This window comes from Harpia harpyja, chromosome 1, assembly GCF_026419915.1.
Source record: "Harpia harpyja isolate bHarHar1 chromosome 1, bHarHar1 primary haplotype, whole genome shotgun sequence".
Classification (NCBI taxonomy): Eukaryota; Metazoa; Chordata; class Aves; order Accipitriformes; family Accipitridae; genus Harpia; species Harpia harpyja.
Window position 1 is genome coordinate 91,263,710 of NC_068940.1, and position 16,506 is coordinate 91,280,215.

General features: G+C 37.6%; 1 protein-coding gene across 1 annotated transcript in view; it reads right to left on the reverse strand.

Moving 5' to 3' along the window:
* The window catches only part of ODAD2 (outer dynein arm docking complex subunit 2), a 91,930-nt gene extending 81,771 nt beyond the window's left edge, over positions 1-10,159 (reverse strand). The window contains exons 1-7 of the mRNA XM_052804928.1: positions 9,921-10,159; positions 8,593-8,750; positions 7,047-7,242; positions 6,383-6,489; positions 5,825-5,961; positions 4,679-4,795; positions 1,615-1,835 (exon numbers count right to left, since the gene is read on the reverse strand). Of these exons, the coding sequence (XP_052660888.1) occupies positions 1,615-1,835; positions 4,679-4,795; positions 5,825-5,961; positions 6,383-6,489; positions 7,047-7,242; positions 8,593-8,750; positions 9,921-10,144 (1,160 nt within the window). The 5' untranslated portion in view covers positions 10,145-10,159. The remainder of the gene's footprint in view (positions 1-1,614; positions 1,836-4,678; positions 4,796-5,824; positions 5,962-6,382; positions 6,490-7,046; positions 7,243-8,592; positions 8,751-9,920) is intronic.
* Positions 10,160-16,506: the final 6,347 nt, after the last annotated feature.

Here is a 16,506-nt window from a genome sequence, read left to right on the forward strand (position 1 = left end):
TGAGCTTACGATCATGAAAAAGAAAGTATGCTCTGTCTTAACTGACTAATTTTGCTTTAATAAAATAGTGAAATATTAGAAAAATTATATTATGCTGACCTGTATGTGATACAAGAACAAAGAATGAGTATATGCAGACAGACCACAGGTCCATTTATCCTAGGATACCATCTCCAATCATGACCAATAGCAGCTATCTAGGTAACAGTAGAAGAATAATGGAAGAACATGGAAATTATTTTTTCCAGAATATTCTTCAGCAAATTGTGATTCAGGGAACTCTTGATTGTCCTTGCATTAATAGTTTTGGATGGATTTTTCTTCCGTGAATGTGAACTCACATAAACAAATGGCGTCTACCATGCTGTGGCAAAGAATTTGAGAGCTTAGCCATGTGTTGTATGAAGAAATCTCTCCCTTTGTTCTGAACTGGTCTCACTGCCTTATTTTCATTTGATGCCCTTTATTCTTGTATTAGAACAGACAGTAACTATCTGTTCCCTATTTACCATCTCCATTAATGATTTTTTGTATCTGTCTTATCGTCCCCCAGTCAACTTTTTTCCAGGCAGAAGAGTTCTAGTCTGCCTAGTTCTTACACACACTTGAGCTATTCCAGAGATTTGATCATGCTGAATATAATATACCTTGCTTTCCTCATATTCCAAAGAAGACTCCGAGGCCTAGCTGGGCACAATCTCTGGTGCTTTTTTGTCCCTAATTTACAATGCTGTGAAAACAAAATGTCGAGCCTGGGCTGGTCATACTATCACAGTCACAACAATAAAAGAGAATACTACTCATGATTACAGCCAATTTCACTACATCTAGACTCTAACAATGACTGTGGAAAAAGATAAGCTCTTGTCCCTGGAAAACCACATCTTTTTAACTGATGACTGTAGGTCACATCCAAAATCTCTTAAAATGTTTCTTGCAAGATGTCAAACTGGCAGACTTGAGAAGATACTGCCTTTTTTTTGTAGGGTGGTAATCAAAGCCTTTCCTTCAGATATTCTTCTTCCTCCATTAACACAAAATCAGGAAACATGAAATCAGAATGGAGTTCTGATTTCAGAAGACAAATCCAACAATATCCAATACATGTATACTCTATTTTTGGGTGTCCAAACTTTGAGATAATCTCATTAGTGAAGACTGTTGCTAAGCAGAGCTAGAAAAGTGGCTCATATAATATGAAATCATTAAAAATTGATAGTATAAGTAAGAGTCATCTTAATTTTCCATCCTGGATCTCTTTTGCCTCCCTCAGAAAGTGTAGTTTAGATTAGATTGTCTACTCTGTCTTGCTTTAAAGGGCATTTTACACCAAAAATATGATAATATCACAGTCCTGGAGGACCAGTACTGCAGATGGTTGCAAGATATTTCCCTGCCCTGCTGTGGAAATGACATAACATCATCAAAGTTGTTGCATGACGGAAGAAAACTCTTTGGTAGTCTGTACTCTCTTCTTAGAAATTGACATGTAGTAAATTTTGTTTTATTGCTCCTAACTTAAGATAATAATGCAAACCTATAACATGCAGTCCAATCATTAGCACAGTTTAGAGAGATCTACAAGAAAAATCAGTTATAAAGATAACTACTTATCTGTGGGAAGCAGAAAGCCCAGTATTCTTCCACTTCATAGATGGTTCTAGCTTTTTCTTGTCAATGGATCTCCTTCTTGCTGCAGAACTTTTCACTTTCTCACATACATTCTTTTCTGTAAGATCATAAAGGTTCTGGGACTGGCCAGAGACCTTAGCATCAACTACTTCCATACGCTGATAATTCTTCTCATATGTTGGTTCTTTAAAAAAATTATATTCCTAATAAAAGAAGGAGACAGTTTGTCAGTCATATTGCTATATGAATAATGCATATTAAAACAATAAGTTATAAGCACAATTCCAGGATGCCGTGCTTAAAAATTGTATGTATTAAAGGTAGAATTAGATTATAAGCATAAAATCAGATTGCCTTTAAAAGAATGAAATGTTAATCTGGAAAGTAGCTGTTACTGTGTGCAAATTAAAGTTTTTGAAACAAACGAACTAGCTAAACTTGGAACTTCTTGAACATAGTTGAAAATTGGGTGTTGTTCAATTTCTAATATGTTAAATAATTTGTGACACAAGCACTTTTATAGAACCTAATTCCAAATGAGTTTTAAGATCTAGAATTGCAGTGTCAGTCATTCTGCTTTCAATGGATCATTTATATAAAAACTATTTCCCTGCATAAAGGATTTACAAAAAATTCCCACAAAAAAATAATGAACATAAAACTGAAAATAGGCTATGATAAACTGCTAGACTTCAGTTCCAAGTAATTTAATTTGATATAGTTTAGAATTAATATAAACACATTCCATTTCAGTTTTTTCATCTTCTGTCTCTCAGGACAAAACATTGTTGAACAAGTCACATACAAGAATGGAGCTGAGTGGCACCTACCAATCCTTCAGCTGTCTGTGTCTAGTACCATGGCTGATCAAAAATACCCAGAACAGAAAAGACTCTTGTCAACTCTTATTCTCTATTGGAACATATTCAATTTTTACAGGAAAGACAGCATACGATCATTACTTATTATTATTGTTATTATTGCAGCTGTCACTACCAGATAGGTGAAGACATTCCTTTATGTATCTGATTCAAGGCAGTTTTAAGGAGACTGTCACAGTATGGTCTGTTTTTGACTAGTCCCTGATGTGAATCGGCTGTTCCAGGCTTGCTGACTCAACTGTCTAATCATAAACTAACTCGTGCTAATTCTCTCATTCTGAAAATGTACTCTAGACAAGACACTTTAACAATAAACTAGACAAATCACAGGGGAATTGATGCTGTAGCTTGACCAGCTAGGCACACGTTAAAAAGTATGTTTCCTACAGCACTATATGCCAACACAGCAATTCTAAATGTTAGCTTAAACAAGGCCAAGAAGATATTCTAAAAGTTAATTGGTTTTGCAATGTATGTCTACGTAATGAGCTTTTTGAAGCTCTCCTCTCCTCAGAAAAAAAAATCAAAACTATTTCCAGTCATAATTTATTTCATATAGGCAACCTTGGAAATACAGATTTTCTCTGCTTTTCAGTTTTAGAGTAGAGATTTTCTCTCAAAAACAAATGCTCTGCAGCTCTACAGTATTAAACTTGTTTAAATTCTAGTTTTAGAATGCAGAATGTACTAAACCAGCTCTTCAGCAAGGCAATATGATATGATATTCCTAAACCATTAAAAAGGTATAATTTATACTCTTCAGCATAAACTTATTTACACAGTCAAGGAATACTAAGTGATTTAAATGACAATTGAAGGAAAACAGGATAAATTCTGTTTATTTACTCTTATTTAGTAAGTGTACACATTTCTTGAATAGCTACAGTATCTTTATAAGAACAGAAAACCAGTAAAGGTATATTATCTCTATTATCGATATTAACATTCATCTATATTAACATTTAGGATTAGAACTGTAAAAAATTATTACAATATTACCATATTTTACCTTTCATGACCATCAAATGAAGCCAAATCACTTTGAAAATACATTAAACCAGCAATTATGTCTGAAAACATTCATATATTGTCACATTTATGAAATGTAAACCAATACCAATATGTAGATATAACATTAAAAAAATACTTGCCTATGGGATAAATAAAACACATTTTGGAACTTACTGCACTTTCAAACAGAACAACTTACAAATTTAATTCCATTACTGTTAATATAAGCTACTGTATTTATGTGTACAACTTGAAATGCTCTGTTCTTTCAGAACTGTCAAATATCTGTATCTCAAGAGAAACAAATATCAGCCCTACATCCTAGAAAATCAAAACTAAAGAATAAGAAAATTTCCCTGTTAATTACTTCCTTCTTGCAATAATTAAAATTGCATATAAATAACCACAATAAAACTTTCAACAGGTTTTAGCCTGTAATGATTTTTACCACCAAGTTATTAATCTGTTATAACCACATCAGAAATCTGAAAAAAAAGAGTTTTTATCAGGAATGATGAAACAACTAAAATTGTAGTGGCATTGTGTGATTCTGGCTAATATAGAGCTCTAAATAAAATCCAAAACACTTGCCTGTTACAGTGGCTGAAGCAACACATAGTGTGTAAGCTGGATGCTAAACTCAGCTCTGATACTTAGATCAGGCAGTTCTTGTAAAAATGTTGGGCTGTTATTTATATTTGGGTTACAAAGAATGAAGATAAAAATGTAAGTGGTTTTGATCACAGAAAAATAGTCATAAAAACTTGACCTTTTCCGTAAGGAGATCATATTTTCCTGCTTTAGTACTTCCAGTGCTCCATAAAGAATAACACCCGAAGACGAGCAAAACTTTTTATGCAAAATTAGAAGCTGACCTCACATGTTGGATCAAACCTCATAAGGTATGACAGAACAATACGTGAAATAGTGTATTATTTGCTATTTACAAAAGGAACATATTTAGTAGAAACTGAAACAAACCCAAAGAAAAATAATAAATGCATTTCAGAGTGTTTAAAATTCTTCATTTAATCACAGATTTATCTTTGATGAAGAACATAAATGTTCAGCCACGTTTATAATGTAATTCTTACCAATATACAATGTATGTTTGTACAAAGTAGAATATACACCCAGAATCAGTAAATACATACCTGTTTAGCCATATTTTCTACAAATCTAGGTGATCTCTCCCTTAAAAATGTGACAATATCTTTATATACATCACTTTTTCTTTCATAGTCAATGTCATCTTTACCCTTTTGCTGACCCTTAAAAAAAGAATAAATTTAAAATTATAATAGTATTGCCTTACACAGGTATTTTAATCTGCATTATAAAATAGTGCTAAAGAGCACAGAGGTCATACTGTAATGAATTAGGTACAGAAGTCTCATGCTCAGCAGAGTCCACCAAACTTCAATAATGCTTTGTAAAGATGCATGGATCATCTCCATGGATCCCAACAGATAATCAAGATCTTACACAGAATTCTGCAAGTAATTCCTATCAGTTAATTGTACTGTGTATAGTTCTACTGAAAAGAATTTATGGCTTATGGCAAACAACCAAGTAAATATGAGCTTCCAGTGCAGTATGGCAGATGTCTAAAAGGATCAGAAAATAATACGACCTGACTAGCCTAAGCTTTATGAACTTCATCCACTGAAAACATGCTAAGTCAAAATTTCCCTGGATTTTTTAACTCTCAGGAAATCAATTTGTGGAGTTACGCCTGATGGACATCAGTGTCTCTTCAAAATGAATGTAAGAGCTCTGGTCACTGCTCAACACACATAAGGACTATTATGCCTAAATAAAACCTATATGTAGGGAAAGAGGTAACCAAAATGAAAAGTAGAAGAAGAGAGATAAATAATTTCTAAAAAGCTTCCACTGAAAAGAGAAAGAACTCCTTATCATTGATAAAAAGACAAAAGCAAGCTATATTAGCCACATACAATATTACATCTCAGATCAAGAGCAATGAGGCACTAGAAAGGCATCTAGTCCCACAGTACCTTTGAATAGGAATAGTGTGAAGGACTGTTAGGGCATGTTTAAACAAACACTGCTAGCAAAGAGTGCAGAACACACTCCTAGTATAAAACTTATAGAAAAAGCACTCAAAACATATAGGAAAACTAGCATACATTTATTACTGTGTCTTCTCCTTCTGTACCAATAAACTAGCTCTGCAGGTCTTACAGCCTCAATACCACTACCCTAAACCTGATTGATTTTTTATTTTAGCACATAAAAACATTCATTACTCCATGATATCCTTTATTATTACTTACTCCATTTAAAAACACTCCTGCTGTGCTGCAAGTGATATACAAAGGATCAGTGTCATGTGGTTTGATGACTAAATAACAAATTTCTCCATGCACTTGTCTCCAGGGAGGAGCTCGGCATCCATTACAGAACATGTAATCTGTAATGAATTAGCATTAGTGGTTTTATCCAGTTTAAAAGTATTTTTTAATAGTTATGCTTGATGATTAATATAACATGTATACAAATCAAATTCCCAAAACAATATCTTACTCTTATGAATTCATACTATTAGGAATTAATCATTCAAAGCTCTGTGACCTGTGGCCCAATCCAACCAAGAACTGCAACTGTGCTTAGCACTTTTCAGGATCAGGGACTCAGTTCACTTCCTCTACTTCCCCTGAAGATATTCATCTAATTGGAGATTATTACTGTAAGTAAAGGCTGAAGAACAGCATTAACTTTAAAGTACAAATAAACACTTTAAGTTTATTATGGAAATTAATTAATAAAGATAATTAATTAATTAATTAATTGATAAGGGTATATATAAACATGAGATATGATCAGATGTGGACCTGATGTATACTCCAATGATTCCAGTACTGTATCTTCTCCTCTCCCAGAGAAATTCTTGAGAAGATTCACTTCGTTATTTATAGCAGCTGGATTAAGTCTTACGTCTCTGCAATTAACAGAAAATGTTCTAAAATGTATTCATCAAAAGGATGTACTCGGAGAAATGAAAGGAGAATATTACACAATTTTTTTCTTTTACATTGAGTCTTAATAGTAGCAACAAAAATCTGGAAATGGGTCAACTTCCATTGTCATTGTAGTTTAGTGAAATTTTAGCTCTATAGCTAATATGAAGTTATGCTTAGTTACAACTACAAAACAGACTCAATGTAATACTTAATATGCTTCCATGAAGAAACAAACATTTCCTTGAAAATATTTAACTGCAACTTTGTTGTTTGTACAAATGACTTCAATTTGCTACCAAAACGCAAAACATATGCAATAAAAAACCCCACACTCGCGGGCACACACTTGCATACCCACACCTACAGCAAAATCTTTAGAAAAAAAATGGGGTTTTTAGTGAACAGTGAAAGTTATTTCAATAAATTTCTTCATGTCACACCAAAAGCACATGTTGTGGGTTGAAACCAATCTGATTTAACAATTGAAAAAAACCCACTGGCTGACATGCTTAGCTTCCACTTGAAATGCACTCACTGTGAAATGTGTTTCAAAGAACTATTAAGCAGTTGCAAATCAAGCTGATGAAGAAGACGACAGATTTTCATTTTCATCTCTGTTTCAGGGTCATCATCTTTTTTCACTTTTTCAAGTAAATGCAACATGGACATATCTTCTCCTTCAACAGTCCCACATTCAGGGCCAAGAATTTTCATTATAGGATCTCTGTTAGCTGTAAACATGAAACAGAATCATATAATGTGATACTATGTTAAAAATGATTAGGCAAGACAAACACTTTTAATCTCAATTGCTGAATAATTTTGATGCTATTAATTTACAATAAGAACTTTAATAATGTGCATAGTTATTCATCAAATATTACTTTATGATGTAGTCTTTCATATACCTCTTGTAATTTGAAATGCATTTTAAAAAATACGAAAACATTAAGAACAAAAAGAAATTTTTCATAGCAAACAAAATTGCTTTTCACAACAAAGATTAAGATTCATTCAACCAAGAGGTGAATATTAAATACCTCCCTTTACCAACAGCCCCCTTTCCAGAAAATATGCTTGGCTGATCACCAAAACAGAAAATCAATGGGTTTAACTCACTGAAAATTGATCATTTTGGAAATATGATTTACTGTCAAAAAACATCTTTCACATTTTCTAGCAGCATTCCCAATGGCTCCATTACTTCTTCAGCTATGCCAGCTGTTCTTTTTGGTAAACAGTGACATAACTGGATGTCAATGGGTTTTACAAAAACATTTTGCTCTGCTCCTGCAAATGAAGTCCCATGCATCTGTGAACGCCTCTGCATGATATCCTGTCCATATTATTCTTCCCTATTATTCATGGTTGATCACTGTCAGTGACAGGACCCTGGATTACACGGATCTGAAGTTTGATCCAGTATAAGCATTTATATTTTAGTATTGCAGATGCAATTTCTACTAATATTATCAAAGAATATTAGTGATCTCTTCTACTTCCAATGAGAGGAGGATATCCAGTTTAGCATATTAAGGGTCTTCTTGTCAGTTTGAAAATCTAGGACTTGAATATGACACAGTAGAAGTACTCGTACCTGTATTTTAAAAGCCATTGTGAGAAGGACCTGGAAGTGCTCACTCTGAACCTTGTGCAGCTAAGAATGTCTTAAGCATGTAAGTTTTTCTTTGGCTATTTTCTGAGGATTTAACATTTTAAAGGAGTATTAAACTACAAACATAAGAAAAACTGCTATTAGTCTCCAATAAGACATTCTTTTTCAGAAATTTAAACCTACTGTCTGTTGTGGTAGCTCAGTACACATGAATTTGTATATGAGATTCAACAGTTTTATTTTAACTTTATTCCAGATTTGTCTGTTACTGATTTCTCTGAAAATAAAAGAAAAATAGAAACTTCGTTAAGTTCTGGATCAGCACCTTTAGCCACCTTCATGAATCAACACCTTCTTATATACTTAAAATGAAGGCATGCCTTTCTTCACATTTCATAAACATGAATTGAAGAAGACATACTTTTTAAGAGAGAGGAAAGATGAAAAAAAAAAGAGGAAATGAAACCTTCAAGGCATGCCTGTGCTTCCTTTAACTTTTTTTCCATAGCAATTTGTAGCAAACGGGACAGCTGGTCAAAACTGCGAACTCTGAGAGTTGATGCCGTGAGGAGAAGCAATGGCTGGCCATCTTTACCTTTGGCTTCAGACTGAACAGTTGCTCCACTAGAAAAATTAAATTATATCTTTTTAAAATAAGAACTTTAATAAACAGCAAATTTTAGAGAAGAATCTTGAATGTTACTCAAGCTTCACATGATAAAGCATATACAGTTTCTTTAAACTGTATTTCAGAAAACTTCCAAGGTAAACCCATTTATTCACTGAAAATCAGCAGGTGGATGTGCCCAAAGGAGGCTGAGACCCCATGGGAAGCCTGCACTGGAGCAGGCTCCTGGCAGGATGTGTAACCCGTGGAGAAGAGCCCATGCTGGAGCAGGTTTTCTGGCAGGACTTGTGACCCCGTGGGGGACCCATGCTGCAGCAGTCTGTTCCTGAAGGACTGCACCCCATGGAAAGGACCAATGCTAGAGCAGTTCATGAAGAACTGCAGCCTGTGGAAAGGACTCACATTGGAGAAGGTCACGGAGGACTGTCTCCTGTGGGTGGAACCCCACACTGGAGCAGGGGATGACTGTGAGGAGGAAGGAGCATCAGAGACAACAGTGAAATAAACTGACCGCAACTCTCACCCTCCGTTCCCCTGTGCTGCTTGGGGGTGAGGAGGTAAGGAAAATCAGGAGTGAAGTTAAGCTCAGGAAGAAGGGAGGGGTGAGGGGAAGGTGTTTTAAGATTTGTTTTTATTTCTTATTATCCTACTCTGACTCTTGATTGGCAATAAATTAATTTCTGTGAGTCGAGTCTGCTTTGCCCATGACAGTAATAGATGAGTGATCTCCCTGTCCTTATCTCGACTCACGAGCTTTTCGTTGTATTTTTCTCTCCTGTCCAGCTGAGGAGGGGGAGTAATAGAGCGGCTTTGGTGGGCACCTGGCAGCCAGCCAAGGTCAACCCACTACACAGGAGCCACTCCTAACACTAACAGAAATCACAGGGTTAATCACTGTTAGACACGTTGTAAAAAGTCTTAGGAATAGACAGTGCAAATTGTATAAATCACTAACTAAACAGGTCTGTATCACAACCAAGATATAGAATAGTCTCAAACTCTCAGAAAACCCTACAAATTTTAAATGAAAATTTTCAATATATATCAGTAAAAACCCCACCCATTTCAGCCTCCCAAATACACTAAGGCTTTCTTTATGCTAAATGAGCACAGTTTTGCTTCATAGTTCACCTTCAGTATTTCAAAACAGACTAATTCAGACTTACTGGATCTCATAACCCTCTTCAAATACTGAACAGCCCAATTGCGTTTTCCACTCAAGGGGCTCTCTGAAGACAAACGCTGCTTCCTGAGGATGCCTAGTGCTGAAGTCCTCCGCAAACTTAATAATTTGATTTAAAAGAGATTCGTTCAAAGGGGTGATTTCAAGTGTGCCAGTTGCAGAACCAGCAGCAGTCCACTGAGCTGCTCTTGCCAACGCCGCTCCCATGGTCTCAACTAGTATCAAAGGGGTACACCTTAGCAAAGAAACACAGAATCACCAAACTGAGCTCTCAAATGATAAATGCAATATGCTGTGGATGCTGTAATTTGAAATAAACTTATCTAGGAATGATTAGATTCTTTTAACTCATTTAAATCCCTGAAGTGGGGAAGGGGGAATTGAAGAAGACAACTCTCAAGTTTTAAGGAAATAGGGAAATCAGGTGAAAACAATGGTTTTTGTCATCTTAATTAATTCCTGGCTCTATTAGAAACTCAAGGAACTGACTGCAGAAGGCCTCTGTCGTGACTGCAACAAAAGGCTCTCGGGTTCTCCTTGTGAAGTTAACCCCACTCTTAAAAACCCTATGCGCAGGCAGGCAGGCAGACACACACATACAACCCCCAGCAACCCTCCCCAGACACCTTCTTTAAACGGACGAAAAAGGCGAGTGTCAGACCCGCCCGTCAAGCCTAGAGAGGCCGAGGGCCACCGCAGTGAGACGAGCACGGGGAGGCCTCGTCCCTGAGGAGAGCCCGACGCTCCCGGCACGGCGCCGACCTGCCCGCGCTCCGCGGCGTGCCTGGGGCAGAGGCTGGCGTCAGGGCTGCTGTAGGAGGCGGGAGGGATCCTGGAGCCCGGCGGCTGTGTGGAGCCCCCGAGGGACGCAAGGAGCCCAGCGGCTGTGTGGAGCCCCTGAGGGACGCAAGGAGCCCGGCGGGTGGGCGTCCCTCACCGCTCGCCCCCATACCTTGCCCCGGGTGAGCCGCGCCGGACCCCGCCATCGCCGCTCGGGCCGCGGCCGAGGCCGCCGGCGTTGCTATGGGGACGGTGCCCGGCGGCAGCCGTTACCGGGAGGAGCGGGTAAACACAAGCGGCGACCGGCAGTAGGGAAGGGCCGCTGCCCCCGGGCTGCCGCCTGGTTGGACGTGCGGCGCGGCGTGGCGTCCGCGGGTGCCGGTGTAGGCCATGGGGGTGCGCCCCGGAGGGCGATGCCCTGAGGGGAAGGCCGAAGGTGTTGAACCCCGGAGAGCAGACGGATGAATGCGACGGGTGGTTGCTGCTGCAACCGCTATCCACAGTGTCCCTCAAAATCCGGCGGTGCTGCGGCAGGGGCACCTTAGTAAGGCTTGCGCTGTGGAGAACACGCATTCCTGACTTGGGAAGGAGGACTGGGAGCCAAGAGGGGTCAGGCCCGTGGCGGTTGGTGCTAGGCAGGAGGCTTCGGCAGCGGGGCGGTGGGTGGTGGCTTGCGGAGTGAAGCTGAGGCTGAAGGGGTAGGACATTCCTCATTAGAAGGTCAGAGGAGCTATATTTAAAATAATAAAACAGGCTATATGGTTTTGGCGTGGAATTAAATAACGTAGTGATTAGAGTTACTTTACACCAGAGTTTAAAGGAAGACCAGCAAATACTTTTTAGCTTGAATTTTAGCCAGTATAGCTTAAACCTTTCACTAGCTTTCAGTCATTACAAGAAAACAGCTTTAATTAAAAGGTTAGCATTGACCACTTTTAGTTCTTGAGGCAGCGTGACAGATTAGACTCAAAACGCTTTTTGTTAAAGAAAATGTAACGTGAAATAAGTGTTTCTTGAAAGAAGTAAATACATATGGGCAGTGCCAATGAACAAAGTCCTTTCATATACAACACAACACTGCGCACATGCAAATAAAGCACCCCAAACACAGAATGGAAATTAATACTATTTCCCCAGTCCTATTGTTCACCTATAATGTGAATGAGCCATCACTCTGGATAAATTTTTAAGTTATAAAGTTGCTACTGCACTCCCACCTGCCTGTCTCATCTTTTGTACCACTGGGCCAATAACTATATTGCCTGGCTTCCCACCTGTAAATCCCCCCTCCAGTTCAATTATCTAGGTCCACCAAAATACCTATCGGATGATAAAAATTGGACTTAGGTTTGACCTAGGAAGAAATGGTTACCTGTTGCACACTAGCTGAAGTTAGGAAGCTAGGTTCAGCTTTCCGGTACATGTGTCCTTCCGAAGGCATAGGAAAATAATCCTTTTGAGGACGGTCCAGCAGAAGTACCCAGCTGTCCCAACACCATAGAGTTAACATAGGCAAGAGTTATTTCACCAACTGAGAACTCAGCTGGGTAAGAAACCTCAAATAATGAGAAAGGTCATGGAATGTATGTGGGTTGTATCTCAAAGAATAACAGTGTGGGATTAATACAATTTTTTCATGGAGATGATTGTCCATATACATTTTACTTACTGAGACTTTCAAGCAGTAACTACGAATAAGTACATGCAGTCTGCACAATAATGACTTAAGAATAGCTTTGGCTTTTCTTGTTTCACTGCATAACTTTGAGAAGATGATAGAAAATGAATCATTTGATTAGGTGAAAATGAAAGATCATTTTTAGTAAAAAGCCTGGGTAAAGACTTAAAGCAATTTCTTTTCTTTATGGAATACTGTGTATGAAGGCATTTCCAGAAAGCATTAAATCTCTTCTTTTTACTGAGATAAGGACTATTAAAAAGTTGAATTTGATGGGCAGAAGGTGCAAACAGCAAAATGTGAAAGGGAGTAAAAGTATCCCCACCATGGGTGGTGGGGAGTGAAGACAGTGAGTTTTCACACAGAGCTGAGTATTTTAAGCAAGAAGTCGGTGGAGTAAGAAATAGAATTCCTAAATGAGATCAGTCTGTTCCACTGAACAGCAAGAAGGAAAGATATTTCAGTGGCGAAGATAAATGGGATGATATGCCCTCAAAGAGTATGCATCTCCACTGGCTATAAAAGGAGCTTCTCTAACTACCTTAAGCTTAGTTACCAGTGGAACTTCCTGTGGGGACAGATGAGTCAAAAAATGAGAAAGGAAAACACATCCTGCAAGCCAGCAGCAAGGAATACTGCTGGGCTCTGGTATTAGAAGCTAAAGGCCTATGGATGGTCTAGAGGTTGGAGGTGCTCTTCCCCTTTCTTCTTTGTGGCAGGCAAATACTGAGTTGGTAGCTTAGCCGTACTCATAGGAAGACTGCTCTAACTCTTCTGAAGACTAGAAACCATCTGATTTATTTCTGACCTCAGTTTGTATGACTAATTTGTGTCTATTTGTTCTTGCACCAACACAGGTCCTTTACCTGACTTTCAATGGCTACTTTTCCTCCTTGGATTTTACACCCAGTTTCTGAATTAGAATATTTTCTCTTAGACTTCACTTTGCTAGGCTAAACAAGTTCAGGTACTCTAGTCTCAGCCTGCAAGTTCTTCGTTTCTCTTACCATCTTAGTATCCTTATTTGCCTGTGTTCCAGTCTGAACTTGTTTTTCGTAAATAGATTTGACACTATTTCAGAAGTCATTTCTCCAGGACCCATTACAGTGGCATTAATAGTCTTCATCTCTTTGGAAGTTCCTCAACTACTACATTCTAGGATTGCATTTGTTTTTCAGGTCATATTAGGGATTGTTGTCACCTTGCAACTGAATTGTACAATGAATTTTTAATCCATTACTTTTATTTTCAGGTGATGAGTTTGTAGCTTTCTCCAGGATTTAAGCATATAGTATTGCAGTCTGCCCTTATAAAATCAAATTCCATTTCTAAAGAAAAGAAAATATTTAGAGCACGCAGTCTCTGTCTTTTGGTCCCCATCTTCTTCCTCTTTCCAAAGTAATTTTTGAGCCTGATTGATAGCAAATTTGAACCATATTTCACAGACCGTTGTGGTCTTGGAATTAAGCTCCTACAAGTTTTGTAAACCTGAGATAGTTGAATTGAGGGGAAAGCAAAATTAATGCCCTTGCTGAGGTAAAAGCAGGCATATGAACTGCAGATCACGTTCTGTAGCAACCAGCCAGCCAAGTGTTTCGTTCATACTGTGCTGGCTAATCAGAACGTGAGTAACTTGAGCCTTGCCCAGTGGGTGTTTTATGGAGAAGGTGGACAGCAGAAGATTAAGGGACAAAGCACATAATTCTAGAAGAAATCAGATCTCATTATTTTTGCTGCTCATGAACTCTTTCCATGACCTTCAAGTCAGATGAGAAGGTTAGGGAGCCTAGGGCAGAGTTTGTGTGTGCAGGGACTTCCAGATGGTGCCTGTTCACGCCCAAGTACTCTGCCATGCCTGCCCTACACCTTGCTGGGTTCTGTGAACTGCATTCTTCAGTGCCAAAACTCTTCACTCATTCCCTTATGTGACATGAACAATTTCTGTTCCTGCTGTCTGCTCATAGTCTCTGTGCTTTATAGTCTTTTGCACGTTTTCAGACATATATTGGCTCTAGCAAGTCATTACTGCAGTTATTGCACTGGTAGTTAAGCTCTGGGTGATTCCCTTGGTTGCGTTCAGGCTTGTGTTGCTGGATGACAAGAAGTCATGCCTTCTTACATCAGCTATCACTAAAAAATAAGCACTTAGGAACTCCCTCACTTAGCCAGACTGAAGGATATTTAATACCACCTTTTGCTTTTACCAGATTTGATTGATCAATGCTATTAATACCTCCTAGGACAAGACTATAAATGGATATTTTAGAAAATTTGTCTGAAAGCTAAAGTGTTAAGTAAAGTAATCACTTAAAGAATTATGAAAGTATTCTCTTGGTGACTCAAAATCAGCGTGCAAAAACTTTGAGGCAATAAAGTTGTAATGTATTCTCAAAAGCAGCTTACTCAGGAACTGGGTCCACCCAGAGATGGCATTTGCACCATGTTTGGCTAATTCTTTAAATTAGCAGTAGTACATTTATGTACTAGTGACTTTTTACTGTAAGTTATTTTTACATTTTTAATGTAAAAGACATTTTATAAAACAGTAGGTGAAATGTTTGCCTGAGCATAGTCAAAGATGAGATCATTGTTACTGGCACAAAGAAATGGGGAATATGAAGAATTTGTTAACATGGAGAGAAGGGCAATTGGAAATTTTTTTTACAATCTCAAAGTTGCAGCCAGAATGTGTAAGCAATTTTTCTTGTATATTTTTCCTCACATTATTGTAGAATAGGGTGTAGATTACTACTGTTAAAGTAGAACAGTAATACAAGTTCTAAAAAACAGTTGTAGAAGATTACAAAAAATAAAAAAGACATTCAAATAATACCAGCTATTCCTTCTGTTAAATAGCAGTTTAGCTGATCAGCTTTATGGGCAGTTTGTCAGACAAGTTGGAAATCAGGAGAAAACAAGATAGTATTTGTTGATTTCCCTTTATTGTTCATTACCTTGCTTTTGTGTGAAAATTTACGTGTTTTTGGCATTCACAAGACAAAAGTCCTACTGTTTTGGTGAGAAGGGCTTAGCTAGAGAAATAAAAAATCCAGTTGTCCTGCATTTATTTCATTTTGTATCAGTAAAAATGCACTATTTAGGTGCCTAGAGTTGTTCACGAACATTTTTATGCATCTTAAATTATTGTAATCCATCGTTAGTTTGTTGGCTTTTTTTTTAATTAGGGAGTAGTGTTTTGTGGAAAGGCAGCATTTCAGCTCAAGAGGCAACCTACATGAGAACATAAAAAGAGGGAGAAGACATGATGAATCTATTGATGTCTTTTCTTTAAGCATGATTTTATGGAAAACAATGTTCAAAACTTAATCCTTAGAAAGCAAATGACAACTCATTTTTCACTGAGTCTCTGATTTCCGTGTTGTGATCTCCTACTTACCTCTTGTTTTCTGAGTAATTATGTGCTTCAAAAAATGCCAAATGATCTGAAGTGAGGATTTTTAAAGATTGGACATTGTACAATACACTGTCTTGAGCCTAGGAATTAAAAAATAGAAAAGACCATTTTTCAAATTGGACTCAATGCAAGGGACAAAGAGGTATGCAATGTTGTGCATAGGTGTCTGGCAAAGATACAGTTACTTCAAAAATCTTCAAGGAAAATAAAGCAGGACAATATTTTGGTTAATAAGTTATGGATTAACAATATCTGGATAGTTATTTTCTGAACAATGACAATAACAGAAATTCTGCTGTTCTTTTTTAGAAATGGCTTCCAGATGGGAATCATGGTTTACATTCCAAGATTGAATGTGATTTAATAAGTTTTTATCAGTAAAGAATATAATATTACAGAATAGGAACTGTGTTACTAGACTGTGCTTTCCTCTATTTGTAGACAGTTGTTTGTTCCCTTTTGTTCATTTCTGTTTACTACTGCCCAGGTCTTTTGAATATTTCTGAGTATAATTTGGAAGACATAATCAGTGTGGTGTAATAACCAGATGACCATGACAATGTCATAATAACATTTGGAGTACCAGGCTAGAAGACTGTAATTTTGAAAGACGTAGTAAATTCATTCACATGTTTTCTTTGTAGCATCAGAACAAGATACAGATCAGGTTATCAGGAGCGTTAACATGGTGGGATG